This window comes from Argopecten irradians, chromosome 1 (assembly GCF_041381155.1).
Source record: "Argopecten irradians isolate NY chromosome 1, Ai_NY, whole genome shotgun sequence".
Classification (NCBI taxonomy): domain Eukaryota; kingdom Metazoa; phylum Mollusca; class Bivalvia; order Pectinida; family Pectinidae; genus Argopecten; species Argopecten irradians.
This window is the reverse complement of record NC_091134.1, coordinates 36,443,853-36,462,445: the sequence shown is the minus strand read 5'-3', so window position 1 is coordinate 36,462,445 and position 18,593 is coordinate 36,443,853. Positions and strand designations below refer to the sequence as shown.

Here is an 18,593-nt window from a genome sequence, read left to right as displayed (position 1 = left end):
AGCTGAATATGACAAAGTGGAGTTAAAAACCCTGTGTTGATGCTATAATTTCGATATGATGGCAAAACAGAAGAAAGATTAACGGTATCATTGTCTTTATTACGACGTTATTCAAACTTATTAAGTAATAAAGCAAAAATATAGTCATTTGTGTATAGGAATAATGATGATGTATAGACAAAATGAGTCGTAAAGAAAGATTTAACATTTAATTGGTATATGTAGTTTTTCATTTAGCCATAATGTTTTGTTATCAAATGATAAACATACACATACATAGTTAATATCATAATGAGCGAAAAAAGTATGATAATTAATAATAACGAGAGTAGGAATATATAAATTAAACGTAGTTAGCAATAGCATAACAAAATCTAAAGGTTGAAGTGAAACTTTAAGAAAAAAAAACCACTGGAATGTGCGTCTAATCTGCACGAATTAATAGGAATTAATCAATTAAATGAATACCACATGTCGTATGATGGAGTGATGTCACACTTACAATTCTTCTCAATGCATTGTTTGGAGTCAATGGGTATAACAAAACATTTATCGACTGGGTTTTAGGGCAACAGTTTGTCTTCTGGTCCAACAAATCATATGTTGCCCTCAATTCCAGTCAACAACTGTATACTGTTTAAGGCGTGAATGTTATATATTCTAGAGCCTTGTAGGAAATGATTAATAGAAACAAACAAAATGAATCGTGTGATCAGGTCAGTGTATTTAGGTAACGAATGGCCCTTTTCATATCTGTTTTATGTTCTTCAAAGTTTCGCTGTCAAGTTATTGTCCTTGATGTTATTTAAGTTAATATACCAATGATACTCTAGGTTTAAAATAGCTAACTATACCTAGAAGGATTGTCCGCATATATTTTTCCTTTTTCCACATTACTTTTAAATACATGTAACATTTTCTTGATTAGGAACTGGATGATTCATATCAGAATAGCAAGGGAATATGATATGATAAGGTTATGCAAATAAGATGTTAGGCGGTGCATTGCATAGATAACTGAATTAGACTTGCCTATCCTTACTTGATAATATACTTTCTATCAACCACCTGGTGAAATTTTGGAAACTATTAAAATGAAAATGGAAAGCTTTGGTAGGATCGTAAAGTAATTTAAAACTTAATAATGTGTCGTATTATCTTACGGAAGTACATGACTTCTCCATGTGCTCACGCATCGTCTACGGTAATTGCTGCGGCTTATTGCATTTCAGCATACTTTACAGTAATTACGCAAACAGTATCTTCGTCATCAAGTCATTAACGATAAACAGTATACAAGACTTAAATCAATACCATTTCAAAAGTGGGCCGTGAAACAATGATTGGACCAGAAGCATAGTTAAAAATGCTAGAAATGTTTGATCTCCTCTTGAAAAGAAACATATTTCCTCACAGTGCCCCAGATTCATTTTCCCTTCTTCTACAGCAACATTATATCTCTTGAAACCCTATACATTGATATCCGAATTCGTCGTTGACATCTGACAGAAAAATGTGATGCTAGATTATAAAATGAACCGATATATTTTAGATGCGGGATGCAGGGGTTTCACTATCCAGATATGATTTCACCTCCAATCACATGAAGAAATTAAAAAGAAGCAGTGACATCAATTCTTATACTTAATATGTATAGTTACTCGAAAAAGTGTATAATTCCGTTAATCTATCAAGAGTTTATTTTCAAAACCAATACGCAACGTCAATATCTCTATTGTGCAGGTTTTTGTTCTGCTAATTAAAAGGATTTAAAACAAACTCATGTAATAAAATAAAGAAAGTCGGATTTAGAGTGCAATAAAAAAGAAATTGATTATTCTGAAATAACGAGGTATTATTGAGTTCCAAATTTATATTAAGAAACACAAAAGCTATTACATGTAAAGATATGAAAAGATCAAATTACAAGTGTTCACATTGACTGCAAAACAAGACTTATACCCTATATCGCCTAAACCTTTCTCAGCTTTGTCAAGACAAATGATTTTCCATACAAAAGACTACATATATGTTCCTATGGACTGAAATCTCAGATAAGGTTATGACACATAATAACGGATAATCTCACCCTTTCGCATCCATTAAGGTGAGAAAAATTTTCATAACCTTCCTTCCATGCAACGTAATTATTGTTATGGATAATCCGTAAATGACATACCCCATATACATCCCGTGATACATCATTCCCTTTAATGATTTGTTGTTATGTAACACTTTTTTATTGACGATATTAGGATTAGTCTAAATCATATAGTCATAAAGTTTTGGTAAGCCAGTCAATTAAGATTTTGATGGTCTATTATCTTGTTATAATTAACGTTACTTTTGGTATTCATGTAGGCAAAACGTGTTAATTACCCTCAGTACTTTACAATCATTTGCTAATAAATGTCATCAACATGACGGAATGCGCCTAGTTACTTAGTACTGCTCAAGGCCATCGGGAGACTGCTCTGATTTCATTATTCATCAGAACTACATCAGCATGCGTTTCATACATTTGTCACACTCATTGACTCCGACATAAGATACATGTAATGTATCAGCGTAGAGTTCAGAGGGGAGATAACTCATGCGGTTGTTAAACACTTTAGAAATAGGATTGAACTTAAGTTGTTTATAACACAAAAACCTATATTTCAAAACACGGATTAGAATTGTTGCTTTATGATTATTATTTGTCACGAAACCCATCATTTCGTTTGTGATATCTACACTTTTAAACAAACAGGGGTTGCAACTACAAAATTTGCAATGATTATCATACCCGTTCAATGTTGGCAGGATTCTAAGCTAAGGAACAGAGTAGAACAGGTCCCGCGGTGGCTGAATGGTTATCCCGACATATATCCACAAGCCATCCACCTATTGAGGAGTTCGAATCCCATGTGGGGTGGTTTCTCCCTGGGTACTGCGCGGTTTTCCTCCACCAACAAACCTGACACGTCCTTAAATGACCCGGGTTGGAACCAAATCTAAACAATACGTGAGATAGCACTACAATCAAATACAGCTGAATGCTACCGTGCAGAAACATAGAAACCTGCCTATATTATTAGGCTTTAAAAAGAAATGTCTAATATATATATTAGGAAAAACCATTAAAAAGGCCAAATAATATAGACAGGTTTAGCGGACTAACAGAAACACAGTCACGAATTTTTCACAATTTAAACTGTTGCATGTCTTCTCACACAGATTTAACTAAAGGATAAAAAAAACTTTGAATGTAATGTAGCGACCTATAAATCCAATTTATTAAAAAAACAAAATACAATCAGAAAGTGACGTATTGTTGAGAGTGTAGTCTAGCCACATTCTTTTGGGAAAACTTTCAGTTGCAAGTACAAATGTCAACAGATTCAAATAACTACCCGTTAGATTTGTAAAGGTATTGTGTTGAGAACCATTCCATTTAAAGCGTGTACATAAAAGTGATATGAAACTATACAACACCCCTTAACATACATATCGATTGTCTCTTTATCAGTGGTATCGATATCCTCAAATCGTACCACATCAATTACTAAAAAGTAGCGCTCAATAATCCTCCATTTAAATGATCTAGCCTTGATATTTAACAATAACATGACCGCAATTTTGAAACCCTTGTATTGATTCTGTAGTTATATTCAATTTCTAGTTTTAAACACTCTGGGTTAATGGGACTTAAAGGAAAAGAAGTTATGAAAATATTTAATCGACATATTTATAGCGAAATGAGTAACCGAGAACGTTGATCCGTAAAACTACTAGTGAGAGTCTTTGTAATTTTTTGTGGCTTTTCGTCGTGTGTAATCGTCTAACTATTAATTCTGTGGACTAATAATAGCAATCAGGCTTATACTATTAACTTACACGTCCTTGATATTATTTGGCGATTAACAGAACGACTCCCATTTCTATAATTATACAAAGGCGACAAAGGCGTTGCAACTTTCAGAACTGACAATGGTCGTTAATACACCAGATAGGAAGGTAAGTAAGCTATTCCAACATATTTATTATATATGTATTTACTTATTTACTTCTTTATTTATTCATTTATGAAGTGATCTAAGTGTGCCTTGCAATTTGTTGGACATCTTGCTATGGTATCAAGTCCTAAACTGGATATGTTTTTCATCTACATATTTTGTCTTTGAATATCTGACGAGTTCTTCAGTGATTCTAGCATTTCAATGAGGTGTTGGTAAATCTAAAGGGCTTATATATCTAGAATGTCTCAATCGAGTTCCATGTTTCCTGTACCAAAGATTTAAATATTCTGTTTCAGGTTATTGTCTGTCCCACTATGTTAAATTACTTTCTTTTGCTGTTAAAACTTAAATGTTTAATGTAACCATGCGTCTTGTTTCTTGCTAATGTTTTTGTTATTTTGTTAAGATTTGTATTTTGTTTAAACTCTCAAATAGAAATATACAAAATTTATACCCTTGCAAATGTCCTACGAAATTATATGTTCTAATTTACAATTACTCATTTTGTTACACTTTGCGCTATGTTATGTGATGTTCAGAGGTTATTTCGCGGAATTAATTGAAAAGACACGCTAGAGATTTGTTTATGTGTGAGCATTTATTAACCTCTGTTCTGCTTACGAAAGAATACCATATTCTATTACCTATTTAACTTTTTTTCGACAATGTAAACAATAGCCCTTAATTCTATGAATAGTTATCCCCATGTTTTATTGAGTGATATCCTCTGGTAATTCCCACACGTTCCCGTTTTAATTACACTATACCAACATTTTACAGTGCAGTCTCACCGAACCACACGCAGTCACTTAATTCTGATATCGATAAAAGGTCATTTTGTTGTATCTAGCCTCATCGTTTCCGGGCACTATCATAATCTTTTTATCAGCAAATATATGCTTTGGGGAATAAGGTCAACATGACTTTGGTGGGTTTTAATTTATTATGGATTGTTTTGCTTTCCTCGTGTTGTTCTCCTTTATTTTTTTCTTATTATTTTTGCTACCTTTCAGAATGGTGAATATCATAAAAAATCAAGCAGGAATAATAGAAACAGCTGTGGATGTTGATAAGCATTAACGGTGTCGTCGATGGAGGCCATGTATCTTTGATAAGGTAGACTGGAACTTCTGAGTAGACATTGTGTCCGTCACATAATATCACATAGAAAACTGGGCTACCATTGATCAGCGAAATTAGATACCACGAGACAAGACATCTATTAAATATAATTAGATCTGTGTGCTAGTTTGTACTTGTCTACCCCCGCCAATAATCAACTGATATAACAGATATATCCATTAACGTTTTGTTTGGTGACAAAAAAGTTCAATTGAAATGATTTGATAGGTGTAAAAATATCCGAGCGATACTATCATGAGTAGGGGGTCTGTATGGTTGTGAGTGGACATAGGTATGTATACATATACACCGAGTGTTCCTAACTGTTATACGCTAATTAGCATTTAAAGGCAATCGATTTGTATATGTATATCTGTGTGTTCAGGTAACAAGGTATGGTCATCTTTATAATCCAAATATCACTACAATAGCCAATAAATATAACTAAAAATACAAGTGTGACGTTCTGACGATAACATACATATTTTAATTATAAAGAAGAAATATTCATTTTGAATGTAAATTAATTTGTAAACATAAGTAAAGAGTTACACCAGTTGGTTTTGTGATTCCGTCCAAATCCACTCAGGTGTGTCTTTGTCTACATACGATACTAACAGCACGTTTTGGTACGATCTTTTCAGAGTGTGATGTGATTTGACCAGGTGTACTCGCATGGAAACCATGGGGTAAGTTTGGGATACAAACCACGACAATTTATCCTTTTGAGTGTGGAATACTGTTACCGAAGGTTAATTTCATTATTAGATGTAATCATATTATTTTTATTTTGACCGAAGTGTATGGTTTATGTATTATTACTAGATTTTGTGGTAACATCTACAGTATATCTCCGATGTATATTAGATGTTTATATACACATTCCATTGTCCATTCATAAATTGTAGCCAACCTGTTTTAAATGTTTTGTCATTGGCAAAGATTTTACAACAACTCTATCTGCCAATATGACTTATCATATGTATTGTCGCCCAAACTGTATATCGTCGTTTAAAGCTGTTTTGTTAAGTTGTTGTTTTACGTTTGCTTGTTTCTGTCGGAAACGCCGTAAAAGGTCTCATAATCACATTTAGACAGTGTTGGAGAGATCTTTGTCAAATTTCATCTGTTCTCTTCCTTTCGTCCCTTGTTCTGCAAATTACATTTTAAGGAACACCTTTGATTATTGCCATTGTTGTCACTGTACCTCTAACAAATTTTTATGGACAGGTGTTTCTGTTCTACATAATACTTTGGACTGAGCAAGAAAAATATGACCAGTATGTACTAAATTGATAATGTTAGTCTTAAGACTGATAGAAAAGTAACATGACAAATACACAGCCATCTTTAGTTCTGACATGTGAAGTGTTATCATGTTATCAATTCTTCTATGGGAGTTGAAAGAAGAGAAAAAATACATATCTAACTTTCATTTTACTGTTCAATGTCGTTCAATTGTGGACGCTATGATCGCTTTTAGAATTCTTTATTGTGATCACGAAGTGATCAAAGTGTAACCATCCTCAGTCACACCCATTTTTCAGTTAGTCCGGGTATTAAAAATCATTTTCGTCACAACAACATCATACTGGGATGACAAATAGTAAATAGAAATTGAAAGGAGTTGCTATTTTGAAAAATTATAGTATAACAAATTAATGTTGGTCGGTTATTTTTCAACGTGTTTTAGCGTTATTTTATATCACTTTCGCAGTAAAACTACAATTACATTACTTAATGCGTTGTGAGTGGTAAGTGCTTATTTAAGGATTAACTTGAATAAATTTTTATGTTATGGAGATATAACACAAAAATCTGAGTGTACTCTAAATAAACAGCGAATTCAATTTACTAAAGATAATCTCTTCAATATTCAAAATTCATTTTGGGACTCGTTTGTCTATGAAATCATTACGCCGTCATCTCAGCCAATCAGAAGCAACGTTATAAACGGCGACGCCATTTTTTCCTTTATGGGCTGATAAAGTAAAATTTTAAGCCATTGAAAATGCTCGTAACAAGCAAAATTAAATTATTAAAAAGTATAGTAAGTGTAAAGGCATTTTTAGGATAAACAAGTTACTTGTTTTTATTCTCAATGCCAACATCGTTAGCAACAACAACTCAAAATCATTGGATCTAAATGTTGTCTTTTCAAAAGCATATAAAGCCACTCCACGCCAAAGTGCATTTTCATACCTCATTAGTTTTAATAATTCTAGTGAACAGCAGAGGGGGCATAATGTATTAACATATTCTAAAGTACCTTGACTAGTTATATACATTTATATAAGCAGCCACGGACAATAGGGAGTGACGAGATGAAATTTGAACCCTGAAGTCTATCTGACAACTAACGTTGGTCCGGTGTATTAATTAATCTCATATAAATAGATGGGATCGAATGCCTTAACTATTTTTAATGTGACCGACTTCCTCTATGGTTTTAAAGAGCCGATCCCAGTGGTGAGGTCACAGTTCTAAGACAAAAGACTTGTTTATTGTAACTAACATGTGATCGATAGATATTATTTCCGTATGTCTATTTCATCAGTTTTGGCATTGATAGTGTTGTCTAGTTGCTTATAAATCAATGTCATATTATGTAGCAAGTTAAATTTGATAACGCAATGTCGGTCGATAAAAATGAAATAAATGACGTCAAATTGTCTATTGAAGCAAGATTAAAACTAAATTAATCATTTCAATATCGTAAACATAATGAATAATATAAATTAACTTAGTAAATGAATTAATTGAAGAAAATATGAAAATACAGCAACGCAAACAAGATTTCTGCCGATTGTTTATTTCAAGGTTGTTTCGGCGGCAATACACGGTATTTATTTTTAACCTAGGCTGAGCTTGAATTCATATTATTTACAGCAGTTGTTTGGCCTAAAATTTTAGTGAAAATATCGAAAATTGCCATTTCAAAGGCATGACGAAGAGTTAGAAAACACTATAAATCGAGACTTTCTTGGCAACATGAAACGAGAATCGTTTATCATGCTCTTAAACTGTTGTATAAGACAGAAAACGTGAACGACTAAAGGATTAATATTGTTTTGATTTAATACAAGAGTTAACATTCATAAACATTACAAATACAGATTTACTAGCAGATGGCTGATTTGATACTATGACGTCTACCCATATCGAAGTAGACAAACAATGTAGGATATTCCGATGATTGACGGGTCTGCCAACACTCAGGGATAACTATATACTATTATTAAGCCTATCCACTCCTCGATCTAATAATCGTTTACTTTGGTGCAGTCCTCTGATCATTATCTCCTAGTTAACACACTAGTTTAGGGCTCAGTTTGATTGTAAGGGTACTACCGAGGCCAACACCGCACTGACATGTTAATTTAAAGTTCATTGATCAAACGACTGCATTATGTCAAACTAATTAAAACACTCAAAGACGTTTGATAATGTGAATCGTCGGTGTAGTTTAAAGATACGAGATATTCATGCGGTGATAGGCTGATTCTCTTGCTAGAAAAAGTTAATGTCAATTCGCGATGATATGACTATAAACTTAAGGCTTTTCAAAACGACCCTTTACGAAGGATAACTAGGATAGCTGCATTTCGTTTCCTAATTCTTAATTAAGTGTGTATGACAATTGATGATCAAAGGCTAGCAATAACACTATAGCACCACACGTTACCAACAAAATTGCTTAAAATGACGCAAATGTTTGAGTGGACCATATCAATTTTTGGTTAATTCCTGGTGGGAATCGTCAACGAAGCAGAAAAGGCTACGTTGTTTGACAACCTGGTCATATGTTCCTTGTACTTTCTTTATCGGGATTCTACACTTAATTATTAGGTTTATATTGTGCTTTCGATCCTAGTGGATCACAATAAATGCTACATTTTGATATTTTTCTGCCTTCTTAAATGCTCAATCTTGAGTTATTAATGACAAACCATCATCAAAAAGGTTACTTAATAAATTCTAACAGGTTAATATCGACGTTAAGTAAAAAGGACAATCGCCATTATGAATCAACCAATCACAGCGAAAAGATTATGGAAACCTTCCCATCTTGTTAGTTCGATGTAAGCATAAAGTGCAAAGCATAATCATCACTGATGTTTATTTCAGACACAAGAAAATGTTTCAGCCGAAGATTGTTAAAGTCTGTCCAGTAGAGGACGGCAAAGGGATTTATATAGAGTGGACGGTAAGTCAACACTGCTATATATTCAGTCTAAAATAAAGTTACCTTGATAAAGAAAACAATCAATGGGATAGATTGCATAATCTGAAGTTGTTTATTCGTTTTGATATTTACTTTCGATAAGTGCACCTTGCATGTCATTAAATGACCTTGGCTATAAATAGGACGGTAAATGTTCCTCTAGCTTTAAATATTATATATTACATCGCATATCTACAACTCCAACAATTTTGTTTTATTCTAAGGTTCCCAAACATCGAACTTCTCCACCTGTCATTGGCTATACGGTGGCCTACAGGAGATGTGAACTTGACATCAACTTCAGCACCAGAGGAGCGCTAGGTGGCACCACCAGTAACATAGTTGTCTCCCCTTCCAGAGCTAGTTCAGTATACGAAATTAAAGTGGCAGCATTTAGCCACAAGGAACAAGGAGAATACTGTCCACCGGTCACGTGGTCATTGAAAGGTATAAATAATTCATGTGGTTGAAGAATTATGTTAATGCACATGTGTAATTAATTGGTAAACATACTTTGTTTGTTTGTTTGTTTGTTTTAACGTCCTATTAACAGCCAAGGTCATGCTTAATATACGAAGCCCTTAAATTCAGAATTATAAATACCTGAATGTTTATGATGATTTCGCTTTCCTATAGATGCTCCTATCAAATGTAAAGAACAATTATGGCTGTATCAAAAATTGAGATACGAAAATCATGCCTGCAAAGGTATTATTTTACCCATATATTGCATATGAAGAATTTTATTTCTTTGTGGATAAAAATGACCATAAACAACAGTTGCAGTTTTGGACTATTCTGTGATAATGTTACATACATAAATATGTTTAATTTATAGTGGTTTCAATTTAACACGTGAGTTAAAAATTGGCGAGCGACAATTCATTTTAGAGTAAATTGAGATAGAGTCATAATACAACCTAAAAGGTTTTTTTGCATTTCAACATAAAATGTCGGTATTTTCTTGCTTCGATCGGTCTTCTTTATAAAGCAATGTTGTCTTTGGTACTGTAACTTTATATCAAAAAATTAGATAATGAGAAAAATGAGGATATATACATGTATATATAGCTAAAAGTCGCAAAAAGGTAAATTTACCTTTCCAGTGAGACCATTGACTATTCCTCCCAACCCGTGAATTACACGTACATTACTTGCATACCAGATTATTCTTTCTCGTCTAGATATGCTGTTTAAATAACATTTTAGCAGCAAAATATGCTAACGTAATTGAATATCGAAATAAATACTATTTAAGAATTGTTTACACCTACATAATTATAGTTCATATTTATGATGCTTCAAAATTGTTTCAAACACACAACAAGGCAATAAGCTGTAAATATCGTAAACACGACTCAATGTATAATAAGATGGATAATTGTTGAAGTTACATATTCAGTTTTGGTGTTTGCTTTTAGCTTAATCCGTAAATGACTTTCTGCATTTCTCTTAATTAATAAGATTACATGGAAGCAATATCATGAGGTACATTTACCCAGTGGTGTTATGTTTTACACTTTTAAATGTTCCAACATCTAAGTCTATACAAGTGGTAGCTTCTGCTCCTACTCAGTGCCCAGTACAAAAGGAGTGGGACGACTGGTTAATCCGTTGTCAGTATAATGTGACCGGGTGAAGTGTTCTGTCTGGTGTCTTCGATGACATGCTTCAGTGATAAAGGAAGAGTTCCAGTATATACAAGAAGACACAACACGAATATACCGCAGTTTCCATGAACACGCACCATGCACTTCTTACACGCAACATTCTGTATACATGGGAGGCCGTCCTTACATTACCCTGACTGTCAATAGGGTATTAAATTAATCAAACAAACTTTAACAAGTATTTTAGCGCAGTATATTAAGCATATTATTGTATTTTACCAAATGTTGCCCATGTTCATACAAATTAATATTATTCGTAATATACTTAAACTCTGATTCGTTTTATTTGGTGTAATATTGGATATCAATCATATGCAGGCTTAAATATTAATCATTTTCGGTTAATATTTGAATACATCTGGTCAGCATAACATCATAATAACCCCATCAAATGTCAATCGACATACCCATAGTAGCAAACTGACATATTTCATTTTGTGCTATAACACAGTTTATGGAAGATTTCAATGAAATAATATACCCTATAGCAGAATATAAGTAATCAAATAGACTTTAATTTAAATGGAAAACAACCCAGCTGTCAGTGAAAATTCTTGTCAACCAATTTTTTATTTCTTCTTTTTGTCTTCACGTGTATATGTGATTCGTTTACTTTGATGTTGAAGTCGTATGATATATGTGGACCTCCACTCTATCTCCCGGAGAGGTGTCCCCTGGTGTTGCTAAGGGTATCGATAGTATACACACCAAAACCTCAGCTATTGTTTATACAGACGATCAATCGATGGAACAACTAAATATTTCATTGGTAGAAAAGGGAAATTGATTACACATTGGCAGCTACCTGGTTACATAAACCTGATTTACCTTTAATCAAGCCGACGTTATCACACCTGTACGGGTAGCCGAGGCGGTACAATACACACCTTGACTAATTAGCAAAGCCAGGTTAATGAATTACTGTGTAGTCGAGCGCGACCACTACACAGTAGTAGCGGATTATTATTATAACAGTGTAATAACTGACCCATTGGTATAACCATAGACTTATTGCTAATTCTGCTGACGACTACACACCATGGCGGAGGTGCTGGCCTGTCGTGGGCACATGAAGAACATCGGTGAGTACATGTTATTTACTATACTATCTTTTTAAAGTTATATAGTTCTGATGTGACGATTCATAAGAATATGTCGTCCTTTTCTGTGACGATGTATTTACACGCACAGTAGATATTTTTGCTATTGTTCTAACAATGAATTAAAGTGTGCTTAGTAGTATTAAATGCCATTTGTGTAAATATCGTATTACATACACAAATGTCGACACGGTGCTAAACGTGTATGTAAGTTGCCTGCTATATTTCATCTGTGTGTAATGTCTTTTCGAGTAAAATATTGACTATTTACTATTAATGTCTTTAGTTTAATGTACGTAAGTAAAACGCCAAAGCTGTCACAATGTAATTACTCGTATTGATATTCTGTATATAAAATGTGTAGTATTTATCACATGACATAAACGTTATGAAGATATTAGTAAAGTCTGTATATTTAATCTTTTTTGCTTCTCACTATTTTCTCTGCAATAAATGCCTAAACCTATTCAGGTATAAACAAATCATAAGATAATTTCCCTTTTGGAAACTTTCAATAGTAAATGATAGCGTGATATTTGCCAATCAGTATCAAAAGTCAGTCAACTACCCTACATTACTGTATATATACTGTAGTGTAATTATTGCGTCGGGCGATGTATGAAATGATATTTATCCCATTGTAAACTTGATTGATGAATAGCCAATCGATGTTTTTAGCTAAACATCTTAAGAATAAGAATAAATCAGCAAACCATGTAAGTTAATATTCAAAGACTGGTGCTCTTTTGTGTTAACAAAACATTTCTTTTTATTTCTTTCCATAAGTATTGAAACAATAGATATATATATATATATATATATCAACACTATATCTAGCATTCGAACAAAATGTTACAAAAGGAACAAATGTGTTGATGATGAAGACTTCTAGTATGCAAAAGAATTTAATCCGACAAACTTTGAGTACAGTACACGAATTTTTAAAACAAAACAAAACTTTCTGAAGTATTTTATTTCTGAATGCCTGTGAATATTTTATCATTTTGGTCTGTTTCATATGTCATGTATTTAGGGTCTTTAGGGTACGGAATTTAGTTACTATTATTATTACTCCAAACGAATCCTTTTTACAGTATATATATATATATATTGCATATTTATGTGTATCACTCCAATTATCCAATTGGTGGTTACAAGAGAAGAAATATTTTAAAGGATTGAATCAAAATTCGTCAATAATCTTGAGTAGTAGTTAAAGAAACTATAGAAGATATGCGTCCAATTTTCAGGAGGATGGATGAAAACAAAAGAAGAGACCTTCTTGAAGAACAATAATAACCAGGTTCCTGTTTTCAATAAAACCCCGCGAGATGATAATTTCCCAAACGACCAACCAAAGGATTGTTACCTGTGTGCTGCCACGGACGAATACATAGCCTATATCCGGTACCTGGACGGGCTTACCAAGGGCAAACTGGATAAGTGGTGGATGGAAAACCTCGCACTTCGTAAAAAGTGTACGGAGTGGTCACGTGGTCCAATCAGTTGTCGATGTATTGTTAATTTGAATGTTTAAAATAGAGAGGGATGCGTTTTGTTTTTTTTTTCTTTTGTTTTGTTATGATTATTAAAATTTTACACACAAAACATGACTCGTCAGATTTTTACAATAATTTAATATATATACATTGTATTGCATTGTAACTTAGTTGGGTGATGAATAAAATTGAACACTGAATACATTGTATACTGTTTACTTTATTGAAATACAAGATAGAACTGTTCTCCTTTTTTGATATGCATACTTTTTGTCTATCTGGCGACTAGATGACAAAAAGGAGTAACCGTAATATGCAAACATAACCATCTATTTAGTTGTATGTATGTATGTTTTACCAATTTGATAAAGAAATACTTATTTTGCCCATTTAGTTTTTATAAAAATATATATTTATTTTTCGTTCCAGACAAAGAAGAAATAAAGTCACCTCTGGCAAGTGAGTATTACTACCTATATATTTACATTTGTATTGCATCATAACAGCATGGCCGTCATAAGGGCAGGCATGTTGCAAAACTATCATACCAAATGCTATAAATGTAAACGTAAATGTAAGCATCGAACTTCTTTGAGTTAACAGTTGTTAGATGATAATGCTAACAAAGGTAAACTTAACGATGCGCAATAGCATTTAATGCCAATCTTTCATTTGTCAAGATCAATGGTTAAGTACGCTGTATATCATTCCCAGATATCAGGGGTATATTACAGGTAAAGCATAAAACAGGTATTATGTCGTTCTACATGTATGTGTAATCTCGTTGTTTTGAATACTACTTTTTTCATTATATTGGTTTCTCTTCAGTTTGGGATGAATGCGTAATTTCAAAATACAGTATGAATCCAAACGGACCTAAAAATGACGAATAGAAATCTACAACACACAAGATCAATACAAAAAATACAATGAATTACAATTTTTATCTTCTCTACTTTACAGAGCTAATTCCAGTACCTCGAGTCAATAAATTGATGACAACAGACAAAGGAAGAGGAGTCCTGATTCAATGGGAGGTAAGTTACATTGTCCGTCGTTGAAATCATACAATAGAGTTGTTCGAATCAATGTTTAGCGGGGAGAAAATTTCGCGATTTTTTCTCGGATATTTATTTTCATGGACAAATTGTTCGCACACTTTCATGTTTGTTAGTAATAAGCCGTACGGGTTTTCATTTCAGTATTTTCACTATAATCTTATGTTCGCGGAAAATCACTTGACCGCGAATATAGTGAAATGTGAATTTCCCAAATAGCATCAATTTTACAGTAAAACCTGTCTAATTAATAATTAGTGCTAGATCTTGTTATTTACTTTATTTTCATTGTTTTTACTATCATTATCCGATCTGTATATCTAAAGCGATAGAAGCACATTTTAACTTTATCACTGAAGATTCCAAATGACGTCACATCAGTTATGATAGAGGGATTCCTCATAGCATACAGACAATGTGGTCTCGGATCAACTAATCAGGTGAAATTAGTACCCGGAAGTGACGTAAATATACACGTGCTCGCAGGACTACAGACATGTACCCTTTATGAACTGAAAGTAGCAGCCTATATTGGCGAGGGAAAGGGGCGTTACTCCATACCGATGATAATACGGACAGGAGGTAAGGCAACTGTTTCTGAGTATTTGTTTACAAATATAATATTCAATGCTGTATCTGAAAAATTCTGTACTAGTGAAATTACTATATGAACAATTTATAGCTTATCCAATCAGACCACACCTATATCCGTTCATTGGAAATCAGCCAAGACCCATGTGAATCTGAAGTATTAAAGGTATAGTTTTAAGATCGTCTCATGTCATTTTCATAAAACGCTCTATATAGGAAAATGCGTTTTTTGAAGAGTATGTGAATAAAATACTATACGCACACACCTTTCGATGTTTATTCATCATGATTGAGTAAAACATGAGAGTAGAATATCCTTAGTACATAGTTAACATACAGAAATGATTACTAATTATGTTAGATTAAAATGTATTTTAATTATATATGTGGTATGATTATATTTTCTAGTACAAACACCAGAAACCATGCTTATACAGAAAGCAACAGGTAAGTTGTAAAGGTTTTTTTTTAACTAACTAGGGTCGAGGCAAGTTCCGTTTAAAAACTTATTAAGAGGATCTCTGAATACACATTAAATCTTAATTATTTAGAAAAATATTTGATATTTTGCTTTGGATACTCGCGCTTTCTAGTTATGTGGAAAGTTAAATGTTAGAGTTATAGTAGACTGAACCCCCAGTCTCTGGAATATTGAGGGGGAAAAACACTAAAATATGGCTTGATTATTTTTGTCTCTACTACATGTCTGATTTCAAACTAGGGGGGATAATCTAGTTAAGGGCGCTGCTGAGAAAGTTTTGTCAACAACTTAGGGTCTGGTGGCCAGTCTAGATTTGTAGATATGCCTAAACTGTGCGAGTGAAGTGTCAGTAGATTATTACTGATTTACGCTATATATTATGTTTACAGAGCCTCGTTATGTACCCAAGATAGTGAGGATGTACCCCGTCTCCGACCCAGCGGGTATCTATGTCAAGTGGACTGTAAGTATTTGTATCTTATATTGATTAGTTTATGGATTTATTAAAAATAAATAACAAATAAAAATATATTTACAAGGGAGTCAAAAAACAAGGATGATTTACTTATGTGAATTCTTATCATTATCACTATGTGAAAATTGAAATCACATATTTCATACTGTGTGCCATGAATAATTGTCAACTGATTCGGGAGAAACTGTTGAAAGTGTCTTAACCTCCAATGGTCAAAATAATGCAGAATTCTTTGACATAAGAGCCTTGCATCTTTCGAATAAAAGGAGTAGATATGATAGGACCAGTATTTGGCCTTAATTTTTCAGGCCGAAAAACATTAACTCTGATCCACATCAATTTCACATCAATAAATACTCTCATACTTGCCATTCATCAAAACATAACTTTTTATAACCATGCACACGATGTGCTCCACCTATGACGTCATCAAATTGATAATTTTCCTCTTCTCGCCAAATTTTGCTAGAAATTCATCATCTTTAGGTTAGAAAAGGCTTGAAATGGATTTGGCCGCCACCTTGGAGCAACTTTATATTTTGCATGGATATGCGTAAATACACGATACACAATGTGTGAATTCTCTTTCTGCTCCACGAAGGCGGCCACATTTATTTTTAGAGAAAACCACTCAAAAAGTATGATTTTTCAAGGATTTTTGTGAAAAATGGCGGGAAACTGCATGTTGATGACGTCATAGTGAACATAATTGGCACATGCGGGGTATTTTCGGGATGTAATGTGTTAGCAAATGTATTCAACTGTTATATGGCAAAATATGTTGTTCTTTACTGGAGAATTAATTTTGGGGCCATATTCGAGTCTTAACGTACCTTCACCTTTCTATTTATATCTGCATATTTTGTACTTCATATTTTGATACTGGTTCTTAAACTATCTTTATCTTCACTTATTAGAATGTTAACGTGGTATTGGAGTGATGCAAGAATAGTACGATCTAGAAATGGAATATTTAAAATGGGACATGGAAATAAAACAATTTCAAGTTTCAATACCGACAAAACACACGCATGCTATTGTATATTCGAATGGAAAGCAGCATTTTCCACATTTCTACATTATTGTCATATTGCGGTCTATGATCTTTCATCAAGATTGATTATTTTACAGCCGCCAAGTCAGTATTACGGCCCAACAATAGCTGGATATGTAATAGCGTTCAGGGAGGCCAAGTCACCAGATAAATCCTTCCAGACCTGCTACATCCGGGGTATCAACACTTCATATCATGTCATCAAAGGAGTCCGTAAAGGGGTTGAGTACGAGGTCAAAATAGCAGCCTATAATCCGTCTGGAGATGGCCCCTTTTCACTCGCGAAACTGGTCCGAAATTCAGGTAATTGTTAGCTTTATGTTTTTACGCTGGAGTGATTGGTGGTTCTTTTCTTGTTTGGAATAATTGTGTTGAGTCTTAATGTTATCGCAGAGTCTTGAAATTACTCAATAACACATTTTGTTTACACCTGTATCATTACCGGTATGTGTTCTCTTCATCACTAACGTATTGTGATGATCTAGGTTTGGCTGTGTTCATTATATATATCATTTTTATTTGTTTCAGGTGAGAGAATAAGCAGTGTTCAAGTAAAGCAGATCCTGAAGAAAAACAAGATAAAACTTCCTACGTGAGAGTATACTGACCATAATTATTTAATGAAGATGTTATGTTACAATTTATATTACGGATATCACGGCGCAGGCGCTGAGATATGCTTCATCAACCATTGATTGGATGACTGAAAACACGTGACATGGAATTGACCTATAGTTACATTTCGCCAATCACGTGTGCAGGGATAGTGCGTTTGAAATTTTCACTTCATTGCACGATTTTTGGCGAAAAGTTATGTGGAAAAAACTCTTTGCGACAATTTAGGAAAACGTTATACTTTGGAATCTTGTACCAATGATAGGTTTAGAGTTTTAAAATTTCCGAAACTGTAATAAAAAATAAAAGTTATTATTATAACCTTTGTACTCTTTCAGCAAAACGTTGAATAGGGTATAAGGGAGACTATCCAAATAGTTTTATTTTATCATATCTTTGATATCTTTATATTCATGTACAATATTCAGATTCGTATATATGGTATTCTTAACTTTGTATTATATCTTACGAGGTTGGACTAATAAAGTCGAACCAATAATTAAAAAAAATGTTCCAATGCCGACAGTTTGTCTATTTGTACTTAATGTGATATTTAGAAATATAAAATGACAAGGAGTGATGCCAAATTACATTTCAATGCACTGGAGCTAGCTATGTATACTAGAGCGAGCTATGTACCGGAGCAGTTTTACAAAACACATATGAACTTACAGGACACCATGGATTAATTCAATTTTACTA

General features: G+C 33.4%; 1 protein-coding gene across 2 annotated transcripts; it reads left to right on the top strand.

Moving 5' to 3' along the window:
• The first annotated feature begins 3,983 nt into the window (after positions 1 to 3,983).
• LOC138326238 (protein sidekick-1-like) lies at positions 3,984 to 18,409 on the top strand. Of its 2 annotated transcripts, XM_069272365.1 has the most exons (12): positions 3,984 to 3,999; positions 5,015 to 5,117; positions 5,768 to 5,812; positions 9,252 to 9,330; positions 9,573 to 9,795; positions 14,047 to 14,076; positions 14,581 to 14,654; positions 15,035 to 15,257; positions 15,675 to 15,713; positions 16,137 to 16,210; positions 17,354 to 17,579; positions 17,805 to 18,409. In XM_069272365.1, exons 3-12 carry the CDS (start codon positions 5,799 to 5,801, stop codon positions 17,870 to 17,872), a joined length of 1,050 nt encoding a protein of 349 aa, XP_069128466.1. In that variant the 5' UTR covers positions 3,984 to 3,999; positions 5,015 to 5,117; positions 5,768 to 5,798; the 3' UTR covers positions 17,873 to 18,409. The 2 variants fall into 2 exon arrangements, with proteins under 2 accessions (XP_069128466.1, XP_069128471.1); XM_069272370.1 differs by lacking the exons at positions 3,984 to 3,999; positions 5,015 to 5,117; positions 5,768 to 5,812; positions 9,252 to 9,330; positions 9,573 to 9,795 and adding exons at positions 11,288 to 12,100; positions 13,369 to 13,596.
• The last annotated feature ends 184 nt before the right edge of the window (positions 18,410 to 18,593 follow it).

Coding starts and splice junctions, on each gene's coding strand:
- LOC138326238 (XM_069272365.1), top strand. Junction 14,077..14,580: donor AATAAAGTCACCTCTGGCAA/GTGAGTATTACT, acceptor TCTACTTTACAG/AGCTAATTCCAGTACCTCGA. Junction 15,714..16,136: donor GCTTATACAGAAAGCAACAG/GTAAGTTGTAAA, acceptor TTATGTTTACAG/AGCCTCGTTATGTACCCAAG.